Source organism: Protopterus annectens, chromosome 3.part0, assembly GCF_019279795.1.
Source record: "Protopterus annectens isolate FY-2018-M chromosome 3.part0, PAN1.0, whole genome shotgun sequence".
NCBI lineage: Eukaryota > Metazoa > Chordata > Ceratodontiformes > Protopteridae > Protopterus > Protopterus annectens.
In genome coordinates, this window is record NC_056731.1 from 1,883,040,604 (window position 1) to 1,883,056,233 (window position 15,630).

The window sequence follows — 15,630 nt, forward strand, 5'->3', positions numbered from 1 at the left end:
CTGTCAGTGATTTAGCTAATAAGTTAAAATGTGTTTCAGCTTGTTGGCTTGTTCATTGGTCAGCTATGTTATCAGCTTAAACTCAACAAGTCTGGGTTTAATGAGCTGGCTATCAACAACATAGACCAGACTCATATTATACCTTGAAGAAAGCAGGATGTATTCGGCATATGCATAGATGTAGATGCTAATGCTTAGCTACAGGATGTTTTCATGTCATGTGGTACATTTTTTAAGTCTTCCCTGTGATTATTGACCACATGGAGGCCAGAATCTCATTTCCAGTGTTTCTATTTTATTGTACGCATTCTGAAATGAAATGTATATGCCACATATTAATTATAAAAATAAAAAATGTTTAAGTTTTTCTTTTATCTTAACTCTTCCATGCAAAGTACTTGGAAATCCTTGTTTAATAATATTTAGCCATATGCATTTTAAGTAGTTTTCTAAACCACTCAACATTGTTTTTAGGACTTTGGCAGTCCCTAAAAAGAACTAAGACATAGGGATTCTGGATTTCAGTATGTATTATTTAATATTGTATTCTTACAAACACATCACAATATGAGATTGTTTTTCTAAGGATGCTGGCTGGGTTCTAATATTGTTGAATTTATGGAATAATTGGTCATGTTCTAAAGGTGCTGCTTTTTGTGGGGTGTCTGTAATGTTGCAGCTTGACCATCAACTGCTCGGTGCCCTTCCTATTACCTTCAGCCTCTATTCATAGTATTACCCCTTTGGTGGCTCTGTCAGTCTCCAGGAAGTTGTGATAAGGAGGGGATGGAGGGTAAGTGAATGTGGAAGGTAGGGACTAGTTGGGCCACCTGCAGTGTCATATATACTGCCCACCTTAGGAGTCCTTGGTGTTTTCCGTATACACCCTCCAGTGTGCTGGACCATGTAAACTAGGTGTGTATTCATGGCACTATGAGGGAACCACCTTTGCCTACTCAATGGCACACCTTTCAGTACCCACCACCTATCATGTCAGTCACGTTCCTGTCACATCTCCAGTATCACCACCAGAGCATGTGACAGGGGCATACACCCTACATTTGCCCTATGCCCTCCTTCTGAAAGAGGTGAGCACCAACAGAGCATGTGACGGGGGTGTAAACCCTACATGTGCCCCCATGCCCTCCCCCTGAAAGTGGGGAGCAGGCATTGCTTCATCATTCCTGTCTTCCTCATCATCAGCTCTACCAGTAGAAGGGTCATTAATTTTGCCCTGGTGGCCAGGTCTGCAATTAATGCTTTACCCCTATGCCACAGAGCTGACTATAAATATATTAATCTCCCAGAAATTATTCTAGTTGACCCAAATATTTTCTCTGTGCATAATGCAGTCGAAAACATTACATGTTTAAGTGTCAAGACTAAGGATTTCCAATCTATCATGTTTCTCAAATCTTAATTTAGTATGTCAAACTACAACAAATCTTTTATCATATTCCTTACAGGTAAGTCTGTGTATTGTGTTGCTACCTAAAATCTATGGCATGGGTCATCGCTGACCACAAATTATTTTATTTTTATTTATTTAACATTTGTTTACCAGGAAAGTCCGACTTGGAACAAAGCCAATTTTCAGTGGCGGCCCAGACAGAAATGTTCCAGACACATGTCTTTAAAACGTGGGAGGAAACTGAAGCACCCGGAGGAAACCCACACAAATGCAGGGCAGACATGCAGACTCCACACAGAAGGCACTCCATCTGAGAATCAAACTGGAGCACCTCTTGCTACAACACTACAACACTGCTGCTGCACCACTGCGCCGTCCGACAAATTATATAACTCTTTAAAAAGCATTTTTGTATATACTATAACCTGATCCTTTCATCAACTGGATTTACTGTCACACTTGCTGTATCATTGAGGGTGGCCTAATGGTTAAGGTGTTTGCCTTGCAAGCACAAGGTATAGGGTTTGAGTCTCACAAGGGATAATTGGTTAGGCTTAAAATGGCTCACAAGGGCAGTTAGCTTAGTACTAACCTATGAACCTATACATTACATGTTGTATATTATTATTTTACGTTCTGCTTTTTTCAGACTGTAACTTTGTAACTCGAATCTTATTTGTATCTTGTATGTAGACCTTTTCTCCCCGGGCCCCCACTGAAAAAGGACATGGGTTCAGTCGAACCTTCCTGGTTACCAAATGTAAAATAAAATAAATAAATAATAATAAATTATAGCTCTTGTTAAATTCTTATCCATTTTAGATATAAAGAATAAACTTGTATTATTTCAACCAATCTGTCAAAATTCAAGTATTTTTAGATGCTCCAGGTACTAACCTTCTTCTTAATTCCCACCAGATAGGTTTTAGGACAAAGTATCTGTTTTGCCTATGTATCAATGTTTAATTTGATTAGAATAACCTGTCTAATATTTTTCTCAGACCCCATTCACTATAAATAAGTTTTCTATTTGTGACAGTCTGCTGAAACTCTTCATATCACTTTATTTTGACTTATTTTAAAACAGAATTCTTCCACTCTGCAATTCAGGATGATTACTCATTGAGTTTCACTTAAGCAACAAATTAGACCACGTTATGTAAAATATATGACTTTTTCAAAATTATTGCATATTTGATTATGGTGGTTCAGAATGTCTGTCTCATCCCTGTGAAACTTGTACATTTTTATACTACATCGGGTGATATTTGTGTGTGTACCTGTTTATTGCAGGAGGCAGATCTCAAGCATTTAGTGCACGACCATAAAAGGGTGGTTTAACCGGGTCTATATCATATGAGCAAATTGCACAAATTGCGAACGCTCATAATATTGAACATACCGGACCTCAAACGTTCTATTGTGGGGGGCTGCACACACCCCCCCTGCTAAACATATATTCCAACTCCGAGATCGCACTACAGTGAGGAAAGGGCAAATATCCCATTCTTCACTGTACCGTGATCTCAGAAAAAGCACTTTGAGGTCCGGTACATTCGCTATTATGAGCGTTCGTGATTTGTGTGATTCACTCATATGATATAGACCCAGTTTTACCATAGGATTTTCTAAGTGAGAAGATTCACTGTGTGTTACAATGGTATCAAACATTTATCACTTCCTTAGATGATTTACTAGATATGGAATATTTTCACTTGGTTATATTATTATCTACCCTTACCAGATATTGCATATTTACACAAATGGCTAACTTACAGACTTATGAAACCATATACATAAAGGTTACTGTGAGGTGTATACTTGCAATAACTTTTCTGCATTCAGAGACAGTCCTACTATGGTGGTTTTGCATGAAGATGTGTTGCACAATGGTGGACTGTCTCCCTGGCTCTGCTAGATGCTAATTAACTATGTGCTCTCTCCTGGAAATAACTGTGCTAAAGCATGCACTCAGCCAAGTGACTGAGAGAATTCTTCAGCTGCATAATTTAGCACTGTCGCTCTTAGCCTTTTGGGATAATAAACACAATCTAAAGGCTGTGTTCATCCACTAAAGTAGACGTAAGTGCTGGGGAGTTTACTGGTCAGGAAGTGTTTTTTTTCCAATAAACATCTTTATTAAATTATCACATATGACATAGGCAATCTTACATTTATAATAAATGAAAAACAAACAACATTGACACCACTTTAGTTGCAAACATTATGATGTGTGAGTGTGTGCATGTTATGGGGTGCATGTGTGAGTGTTTGCCTGCATGTGAGGTCACACGGGGGGTTATTGAGGAGCTGGGTTAGGTGTGTGTGCATGCGTGAGTGTTTGTCTGCATGGAGACTCACACAGGGGGGGTCATTGAGGAGCTGGGTTAGGTGGGTGTGCATGTGTGTGTGTCTGCATCGGATGTCACATGGGGCGGTTATTGAGGAACTGGGTTAGTTGTGTGTGCATGTGTGTGTCTGCATGGGAGGTCCCACGGGGGGTTATTGAGGAGCTGGGTAGGTGTGTGTGCATGTGGGTGTGTGCATGGGAGGTCACACGGGGGGTTATTGAGGAGCTGGGTAAGGTGTATGTGCATGTGTGCGTGTCTACAGGGGAGGTCACACGAGGGGTTATTGAGGAGCTGGGTTAGGTATGTGTGAGTGTTTGTCTGCATGGGAGGTCACACGGGGGGGTTATTGAGGAGCTGGTTAGGTGTGTGTGTGCGTGTGTGTGTGTGTGTGTGTGTGTGTGTGTGTGTGTGTGTGTGTGTGTGTGTGTGTATGTGTGTGTGAGTGTGTGTGTGTGTGTGTGTGTGTGTGTGTGTGTGTGTGTGTGTGTGTGTGTGTGTGTGTGTGTCTGCATGTGGTAGGTTGTTGTGGATGTGTGAATTTGTGCATCTTATGGGCTGCATGTGTGATTGTCTGCATGGAAGGTCACACGGGGGGATATTGAGGAGCTGGGTTAGGTGTGTGTGAGTGTTTGTGTGTGTGTGTGTGTGTGTGTGTGTGTGTGTGTGTGTGTGTGTGTGTGTGTGTGTGTGTGTGTGTGTGTGCATGTGTGTGTGTGCATGTGTGTGTGTGTGGTGGGTTGTCACTGTGTCATATTTTCACATATCCCTAGACTAATGAGCAAAGCCTGCAATATTGAGTCGGGGGACTACTACTCACCAGGGATAAAGGTAAAGACATGGATCAGGGGAACACTAGCTACCAGAGATAACTGTAATGGCATGGGTCTGAGGGAACACTAGCCACAAGGGATAACCTTTATCATCCTGTCTTAACAGCACATACACATAATGTGGGTTAGGGAGAGAACCATTCGACACCAGGGAGAACTTTTACATCTCTTACCTTACTGTCACTTAAACATAACAGGATTGGGCAACCACTAAGTACCAGCGATTTTCTATATAATATGCCTTAGAGGCATGTAATAAAAAAAAGAAAAATTGCAGAGAACCAATAGACACCAGAGAAACTATAAGTAGCACACCTTAAAGGCACCCTGTACCCTCGCACTCAGGATATTATTTCTCTGTGCCACTATTACACATCTGGGATATAAAAAGGATGTAAAGTACCTGCATCCTTGCCACAAGAAACCTCAACTCACTGTGCTAACTGATAAGCTAGTGCAGCAAAGCTTTTATAATGAAGATTTTGGGCACGATCCAATCCATGAAGTGGTTTGTGACTTATGGGGGAGAGGGACACTATGTACACCTCTCAACCTCTTAGCACAATAAATCAAGACAAAACCAACATTAACAGTCGAACAAAATCAGGGAAAGGTTTTAATTATTCCTCCTACAAACTTAGAAAGTCACTAGTATAACAGTTTTTGCACTATCATGGATTTACTGATGGATATGGAATGTGAAACTGTAACGTCTGGAACTGATTGGGGAATGTACCTCACAAGACATCTGCAGCAGCTGCAAAGGCCACAGAAGTACCCCACAAAGAGGATTACTGGCCTCAAACAGATGCCCTACACTGACCATCTCAAAAAACTCCAGCTTTACTCTGTAACATATTGCCTACTCCAAGGAGATCTCTGCCTAACATATAAAGCTATGTTAAACCCGGAACTATTGGACATTCTACACCTAAAGAAATCCCAATCCCTATGAGCTACACACTCTAGGGACCTCAACCTTGTCACCACAACAAACAGGACATGCTGGAGGGATAGATTCCTGTCCCAGAGACTTCCTATACTCTGGAACAAGCTACCCATCTATGTCAAGCAAAGTTCCTCATTAACACTCTTCAAGAAAAATCTTGATGAGTGGATGGGAAATAGGAAATACACCCCGGGGATCACTTCTATGTCTCTTCTCGAAAGTGGCACAGGAAAATAACTTTCTTGGGTGGCGTAAGCCAGGGAACTTTGTTGGCTAGGCTTACTTAGGCCCTTGGGCCGATAGCCTAGTACCTACCTATGACCGTATGATGACTGACAGTGATCATCTATGACTTACAAGGGTAGGTAAAAGGAAACATCAAGACGATTCTGACAACACAGCGACAGGTACAGTTTATGTGGTGTATGTATTTGAAAGGTGTGTAGTGCATAGGGTAAACAAGGGGGAAGTGCTAACATGATGCATTTGGCTGCCACTGTTAACTGCCATAAGAAAGTGCTGATCTACACTTGGAGTAGTTAACAGGAATTCAGGGATATAATGAGGTCTTTCCTCACTGTGACTAATTGTGTCTTTGAATCACAAAATACTGTATTACAGAAATAGAGCATTTTTACTTAAGTCTTAACCACAAGAGTTAGAGTTCTTTATGAATCCTGGAGTACATTAATGTGGTATTTGAGTCTATAAATAAACTTAAGTTAAATGAAAAGTTTAAAAGATTATTCAAATGTTCAAAGACTGAAGTGCATATAATTAAAGGATGGATATTGTTAAAAATATGTGGTGAACTTCATGACACCCATGCAGATGGACAATACAGTTACAACTGCTGAATCCTACACAAATGCACTCTATAAGCACTTACACAAGTGCATGGATCGTGCTATCCCAAACAGAACCAAGACGCTATCCTCCAAAAAAAGGAAGCCAATCTGGTGGTCTCCCTGCCATAAACAAACTGTACAACAGAAGGAAGAAACTGTTGCAAAAGAGTAAAATCCCATGAGTGGAGCAGCTCCCTGGTCAGCCTCAATAAGAAGCTGAGATCCCTTATAAGATCCTCCAAAGCTAGCTACAAAAACAAAATTGCCACTAATGCCACAAAGCATTCTTTAGCTATGTCAAGAATCTCAATGGCAACACCCAGATCTACTCTGAGTTACAGCACAAAGGCAAGAAAATTACAGAACCAACTGATATTGTCAACATCCTGGCAGATAGGTTCAGTACTAACTTTACCCCCCTCTCACCCCCTAAAAGGCCCATATCTATACAGGAAGAATGCAGAGTCCCTGTAATGACAACTATGCAGGTAAAAGCTGCACTCTCTAAAGCCAAAAACACAGCATCCATGGGACCGGACAACATCCCAGGCTGCATTTTACATGAACTTCAGAACGAACTGGCTCCCCACTTAAGCATCCTGTTCAATAATAGCCTCTCATCAGGCTTTGTGCCTACTGAATGGTGCACAGCAACAGTTTTCCCACTCCACAAAGGGGGAGCCACCACTGATCCCGGGAACTATCAACCCATTAGCCTGATGAGCCTGGTCTGCAAGGCCATGGAACGTATCATCATGGAACTCATAAACAAAGACATTGGTAACCTCCAAATTCTAGATCCCACCCAGTTCGGGTTTTTGAAAGGCAGATCATGCCTTCTGAACCTGATCGACTTCTTTGAGGCAGTCACCAAAGCCGTAGATGAGGGTAAGGTGGTTCACACAGCCTATCTTGACCTTATCAAGGCTTTCGACACCACCCCCCATTCTGGAATTATAGCTAAACTCACTAAACTAGGTATAAATCCCTATGTCACAAGATGGGTTGCCAACTGGCTTACTGACAGAACCCACACTGTAAAAGTTGCAGACTCCAAATCTGACCTCAAAGCAGTGACAAGTGGAGTACCACAGGGTTCTGTCCTGGGAACTCTCCTGTTTGGTATCTACTTCTCTGAAGTACAGGCTAACACAAAAGGCCTCTGGCCAATGAAGTGTGCAGATGACTGCAAAGAAGCCATAGTCAAGTCCCCAAATGATGTGGACATCCTACAGAAGGGCCTCGCTGAGACAGATGCCTGGTTTCAGAGCCATGGCCTCAAGCTCAATGCCAAAAAGTGCAGTGTCATCCCCTTTGGTAAAAACTCTGTACCATGAACTACCACATAGGCAGCAATCTACTTAACACTGAATACGTCATAAGAGACCTTGGGACCTAGGAGGACAGTAGTCTCTCCTTTGATAGTCACATCGCCACAGTAGTCAGGAAGTCCTTCTACGTGGCACACCTCATCGTAAAAGGGTTCTCATCCAGGAAAAAAGAGATCATTGTTCCCCTCTACTCGACACTCATTAGACCCATTATAGAGTACAATGCCCCTTTTGGAATGTACCTCACAAGACATCTGCAGCAGCTGGAAAGGCCACAGAAGTACCTCACAAAGAGGATTACTGGCCTCAAACAAATACCCTACACTGACTGCCTCAAAAAACTCAAGCTTTACTCCGTAGCATATCGCCTACTCCGAGGTGATCTCTGCCTAACATATAAAGCTATGTCAAACCCAGAGCTGTTGGACATGCTACACCTAAAAAAATCCCAATCCCTCTGAGCTACATGCTCTAGGGACCTAAACCTTGTCACCACAATAAACAGGGCATGCTGGAGGGATAGATTCCTGTCCCAGAGACTTCCCATTCTCTGGAACAGGCTACCCATCTATGTCAAGCAAAGTTCTTCATTAGCACTCTTCAAGAAAAATCTTGATGAGTGGATGGGAAATAGGAAATACACCCCGGGTATCACTTCTGTGTCTCTCCTCGACCGTGGCACAGGAAAATAACTTTTTTGGATGGCGTAAGCCAGGGAACCTTGTTGACTAGGCTTATGTAGGCCCTTGTGCTGATAGCCTAGTACCTACCTGTGAACCTATGAACCTATATTGTATACTTTAGGGGAACCAACATAATCAAAATTTGTCTTGTAAACACATTATATTTGGTTTTACCAGAATCTCTACAGCATTACTGGGTTATAAATGAAACGGGTGGAGATATTTTTGTGTTATCATGTACTGCATGTATTCATTTTTTATATATTGATCTATATATATATAGATATCATATGCACTCATTATTTATGTAGCATATTAGACATCAGTGTCTTAGAATTAATTTAACTTCGTCTTTCAGCTTTTCCAAGTTAGGGGTCACCACAGCAGAACTCTGGTCTGCTAATGATTGGCAATGGATTTTTTACAGTGCCAAGTTGCCAGCCCGACGCCCAACCTTCAAGGAAGGCACACCCATTTACACACACATCTACCTGCATGTCTTTAATGTCACTCGACTGCAGGGAGGACATACAGACTCCACATGGAATGTGCTCCAGACGAGAATCAAACTGGAGAACCTCTTGCTGTGAGGCGACAACACTAACCGCTGCACCACTGCAGCCTTATAATTATTTAACTACCTTGAGATATTGTGGCTGCCTGCCTGCTTGTCTAATTTTTGAAGAATTTATTTGGTTTTACATTTGAATGTCTTTCTGTAGTACTGATGTTCTCCTTTTGTCTTATGTTACTGTCCCTTTGTTCTTAAAAATATACTTTTCTCTTCCCGGGTAGAATCTGAAAATGTTCTGTGGTGATAAGTGCCCCACTATGGTTAACAAATAGACATAAAATAAAATACTATAAAAAAAATAAATGCTGTTAGTATTGCTATAGATTACATGAGACTGCATATGAAAGTAAATGTTCACTGACTTTGTTTTGCAGCTCTAGAGTTGTGTTTATGTGTTTAAATCTTTAAGCAAGTAGTAGTAATAGCTAGGTGGCCATTACAGGAAAATAATTTACCAGGTGGTATTGGGCCTCTATAGCTGTGAAAGAATATTTCCTGCAACTTCCTCCCCTGTAGGGCCTTATCGCATTTGAATAATGGGCTAGCTGTTGAATTGTTTTGTATTTGCTTCATTATTAGTGTAAACATTTTTGTTTATATTTTTTATGTAAAGTAGTTCCTTATCTTAATGTTTCAAAGTTGCTGTAATACCTGTAATTGTTGGAGTAAGAATTTTACATTCAAAATATAAATTATCCAAGTATATGCTTGTACACACACACACACACACACACACACACACACACACACACACACACACACACACACACACACACACACGCACGCATGCACACACACACACACACACACACACACACACACACACACACACACACACACACACACAAACTCTAGATATCTAACAATGTGTTTACAATGGAAGTTCTAAAACCTCGTTTAAGATTTTAGAACTTCCATTGTAGTTTAGTTAATATATCTTCTATTACTATGTACACTGCAAATGTTTTGTTGGTTTGCTGTATTGTTGCTTTATTCATTTGTTTAACCTTCTTGGAGCTTTTCTCCCTGGGACTCCAGTGAAAACGAGCTCCTTCGTCCCAATTGACTATCCTGGAAAACAAACTGTAAATAAATAAATAATGTGTAACTTAGTTTGAGGTGCAATAATCTTGGATTTGTTATATAAATGGGGGAAGAAGCTATTGTAACTAGTAGCATAAGCATATCATACCATTCTACAAAAGTTTTGATATATAGAACCACTAAACCTCTATTGTTTTTAGTGAGACACACAGCAATGGTAAAGACTGAAACAAGGAATAAGGGTCATGTGGAAGATAATATATGCCTTGATTATCCATAGGTTAGGCAGTAGCATTTTGCAGATTCATACTAGTGTTCAGAGTATCTAACAAATCAGATGCTGTGCTAATCTGATGATATATAATTCAAGTGATGGTATAAGGCAAGTAGAAAAATTGAGAAAATATGCCACGTGTTTAAAAAAACAGAACTTTCAACATAGTACTTTCTTCAGATATGTTTATGAATTGTATTTCTATCCTGTTTCATAAGTAAGCTATTCTCTTGTGGTCCCATATGATTATTTTATACCTGCTAGGTGTTATTGCCCTTGAAGTTATGTACATCTACTTATCATTTCTGTTCTGATATATATGTGTTCAAATACTATCACCACCTTTTCAGGTAAATAACTACCCCTTCCTCCAGACTGTATACAGTGCCATACAATAGTTATAAAACATTTCCTTTAAAACACTTAACCATATTCACCTAACTATGTCTACTTTTAAAAGAAACTCTGTTGTGCTTTTAGTATACAAAGTTACATATTTTATATGTCCTGCTCTCATTTTATTAGTTTTTATTTTTAAGATGAAACCATACTACAGGATAGTACAGTGGCTAGGAGTTTGTGTTACTGTATCAAACTACTTGGGTCTACATTCCACTTTCCTGGGGAGGTGCTTTCTGTGTGGAATCTGTAATTTATCATTTCATACAAAAGTTTTTTCCTCTTGAGTCAATTCTTTCTTCAATCACTGGAAAACTGGTGAGTATCTGAATTGTCCATTTTTGTCTGTGGTGTCACTGTGTGTGTGTGTGTGTGTGTGTGTGTGTGTGTGTGTGTGTGTGTGTGTGTGTGTGTGTGTGTCTAGGACTGGTTCTCCACCTTGCATCATTCCTTGTCAGGATAAAATGAATGAATCAGTGAATGAAAAAGCTCACTGTTAAAATAGTATGTTATTTTTTGTACCATTTATGTCATTTCATATAATATTCTGAAAAAAATGCTATACATACTTAGAAGTAGTTGTGCTGAAAGTTGTTTCCATTTTTTTCTGTATACTCTTGCTAATTTGAAGTCTGATACAACTGCAAAATAGCTTGCGTATCTAGTATTAAATATTTTCTCAGCTCCATTTTTGCTCCTACATCATCCCTGAATATGAAACAATGTTTTAGTAGGAGATAGTTTAATTAAATTTCAAAGGACTCCTGAGGATGGCAAACGTGGTCCTGAGGTTGGATAATAGTCACCAATGAGCACACTGTTGGGACAGTATGATGAAACAGTATAATAAGTGAAAGAAAACAGAAGTTCCTGTTCAGTTTGAAGTCAGGTATGCATAATTAACGTGATAACTAGAACAGGAAGTGCTACAAAAATGTAAGCATGTGGAAAACAGAATAATTAATAAAAGCAACTGGTCACTAAGCAAGTTTAAAGGCTCAAAGAAGATAATAAAAACTCCATAGTCACAAAAGCAAAAGTGGAGAGGTAATATAACAAGAAAAGTGAGAAACAGCAAGAAGAAGAAAGATATGTAAGCTGCAGTTGAGAGGTAGGAACCAGAACACACAAAGATTTGTGTTTGGGGCTGTTAGGATAATACTTTTCCTACTGACAGTCTCTGTCAGTAAGTGACGTGGGGAGCCAGACTGGGAGTAAATTTATAATTTCCATGTCAGTTGTCAAGGCTCTGACCCTATTCAAACAAAACCTTGACAATTGGATGGGAAATTGTAAAATCACCCCCAGTCTGGCAGCCCATGTCCCTTATGGACAGAGGTTATCAGTAAAAAAGTATTATCCTAACTAACACCCCACACACAAATCCTTAGTTGCTTGTAACATGTCTCCCTCCCTCATATGATACTTGCGACCTGAATGGTTTGGTGCCCATGGCTAGACTTGTAAGGGCTCCAGTGGTTGTGAGCCTAGTAACAACCTATAAACCTGTGAACAAAATAAGAGGTACAATCCCAGAAAACCCATACTTTCAGAAAATCCAGAACATACCGCAATTGAAGGAGTGATGCAAATGATATCCTTGCTGGAGAACAGAAATTCCCTGAGGCATTTTTTTGTACTTTTTAATTCATTTGTTTACCAGATAGGTATACTAGACACAAGTGCCTCTTCTTTTCAGGGGTAAACTAACTTGCTTTGAACCACATAGTGTCAGTTTGAGGCTCAGGGAGTCAAACTCAGGACTATAGGATGTAGTTTATTGTATAGGGAGGTTGGCATAATGGTTAAGATATTTGCCTTGTAGGCACAAGGTGCAGGGTTTAATTCTCACATAGGGTAACTGGCTATGATTAAAATGGCCCACAAGGGCAGTTAGCCTAGTACTAATTTATGAACCTATTAGCAGTTCACAGCTGCACTACCAAATTGCTTCTAATTGTGGTACAAATGTCTAGTGCTCAGGAAGAGGTTTCCATCACCAATGGATCATCCATGGAAGTAATGAATGCATAATCTGAGTGCTTTGATTTTTCCCATTCTGCAGGAAGGACAATCAAAGGGCAACACATATAGCTCATTTGGTAGAGGCGTGACAGTCTGACACTAAATCAGATGCAAGGAGAAACAAAACAGATAAGTTGAGGAGGTGTCCTCCCCTTCTAAGGGAAGAGTTAGCTAATTGTCTAGCATATCCATTTATCCTGAAGATGTTTTGTCCGATTTAACAGTGAATCAAACACACAATGCTTAATGTATTAAATGATTGTGCAAGACACCTTCGGAGCAAGTATGAACTGGATAAGGAGGCCACACTTGACAAGCCAGATGATGGCTACTGAGTATCTGCTGCCCTGTTATGCAAATATTGCCTGATCTGACTAAAGACACTTTACCTTTAATATCCAGGGATGACGTCTGACTATGAACTCTCCTTAAGAAAGGATTCCATATCTGACCGTGGCTAACACTAGAAGTTTCTAGTGAAGCCCACAGAAGGTACCTCCCTGGCTCAAGGATTTGTCTGGACAGGGAAGGGATGAGAAGGCAAAGATAAGCAAATACCCTAATTAAAGACTCCGAAGAAAATAATGCAGTGTTCAAAGAAACAAATAACATAAACATATGCACACACACATGTATATTTGTTATATATGTGTGTGTGTGTGTGTGTGTGTGTGTGTGTGTGTGTGTGTGTGTGTGTGTGTGTGTGTGTGTGTGTGTGTGTTTTAAACAAGACTAGATTTCAAATAGCTCAAGAATTTCAGATAAAGATTTTCAAATATACGTGTACCACTGTGACTCTGTTTTAAAATGTAAGTTGCAATACATCTCTTGAATTTTCAAACTTTCATGCTTTATCAGCTTGTGACAGAAATTGGACACTTGTAATCACTGCTCTACCCCAGTTAACATATTTAAATAACTAACTAAATAAATAAATGTATTACAGTTTCACTAATCCCATTTACTTATATATTTCAACTTAATGTAACTTGACTAGCTCAGTGAGTTTCTTATTCTAGCAGAAATTAAAACTGGGCATAAGATTTTTTTTATTAGAATGTAATAGAGGACCCTTGATTAACCATTATTATTAACTGTACTAAAAATAACTGCCCATTTATTATATGTTGATGTATCTGATAATCTTAGAATACAGCACACACCTACTGAAACTTGTGAATAAGATGTAAGTAGGAATAATTTACAATGTTTCTAAAGAATGAGGCTACTAAATGCATTAAAATAAGCTGTATCATCTCATGCTGCTATTTTCACTGCAACGAAAGTCAACAAATATTATAAACATACTAAAATTAAAGAGTACAACTGATATAGGTTCTATAGATGGTTTATCTGTAGACCTTCACCTACCATAAACTTTATTTACAATAAACTCCATACTTATCTAAGAAATGGATAAAAGGCATTCCATCTACTTTGTTAATAGCAAGACCTACTTTGGGCAAAGGGGTACACCGTACTTAGTGAATAAGCCATATGGCTTGTCTGAACAGTTACCTATGTAAGCCTTCTCTGTACAGTCACTCTGTACAGCTTGTCTAAGCGTTTACATAATTTAACAAAATATGCAGCCAAAACCACCACCATCAGCCTCATACATACAGACGTGTTATCCTCATTACTTACTTCTTGGATCTCTTTTGTGTTCACAGAGTATTTCATGTCAACCCTCACTTTTCCTTTCCCAAGTTACCTAAGGCAGTCTTCATTCCTCTGCCTGTATACTCAGTTTGCCAACACTTTCTCTCTCTCTCCCTCCCTATCAGTTTTCTGAAGGCAGCATCACTTCTGTATGGTTTCAAACAATGGAAAAATTGCTATGCCTTATCATATATCAGAATTTGCTTACCATTCATATATTTTCTAATGGTCAGATGGCCTTCTCTGGATGGTTCAAACTAAAACAATGAATTACCCTACCATATCTGTTCTCATCATTCTCTTACCTTTTCATCAGTGAAGCGAAAACATCAAAACTCCCCCCCCCTCTCTCTCTCTTTCTCAATTATATATTATATGTCAGGAATCACAACTGGCCAGGTTTTATTCAGTGCAGCTTACTAAGAATGTTTTTGCACTACAGCCGCACTCATTTGTACTAGCTATACAGCTGTATGTATTTGTAACTCTCCTAGAATATTTTTTAATCTGGTTTCAGCTGTATAAGTATGTGACATTGTTGCATTTGTATTATAATATAGTTTCATTTAGTTTGGTTACTCTTAACACTTATATTTACATTTATAACTATTTTTATCTTTGTTATATTCTTGAGTTGTAACCTAAAGAATGTCCTTTTGGGTCAAACACTTAAATAAACAAATGCATAAAATAAAGTATACAATGATAAAAAAAAATAACTTACCACTGTTTAAAGTAAAACTAATGCCAGAAGACAATAGCAAAAGACAAAATGAAAATATCTGCATTTTAAAGTTTGCTTTGCATCCCTCCATAAACTCTGCATAGAATACATGGGTTTTGTAAGGTTTTATAAGGGTTGTTTACCTCGAAAGTTAGAGGAGGGAAGCAAAGCATGTTTGCCATAGGTTAATTATTATATTTTGTTTCGGTAATCTTAACTTGGACCTTGTTCCCTCTGTAACAGAACCCCAAGTGTAGACATTAGAAGGGTCATTATCTTAATTTACGTTGATGTGTATCCTCTTCTGATAAACACTGATTACTTTAACAGCTGAGAAGATGACCACAGGTGGCCATGGCCAGTAACTCCTAGCTGCCCCTCACTTTCAAGGACAAAATGTTTACCTTTCCAGTGTAAGCAGCTTGATTTTTTCACAAAACATTAAGGTATGTACTATAATACAATAAATAATGTCACATAAAAAGATAACTTACTAATCTGAAAATAATGCAAATACAAATCTTA

At 39.2% G+C, this 15,630-nt stretch overlaps 1 protein-coding gene across 1 annotated transcript in view; it reads right to left on the bottom strand.

The window, feature by feature from the left end:
* Positions 1-15,217, bottom strand: part of LOC122797155 (SE-cephalotoxin-like) — a 130,294-nt gene extending 115,077 nt beyond the window's left edge. Inside the window, exon 1 of the mRNA XM_044065963.1 lies at positions 15,106-15,217. Within this exon, the coding sequence (XP_043921898.1) occupies positions 15,106-15,196 (91 nt within the window). The 5' untranslated portion in view covers positions 15,197-15,217. The remainder of the gene's footprint in view (positions 1-15,105) is intronic.
* Positions 15,218-15,630: the final 413 nt, after the last annotated feature.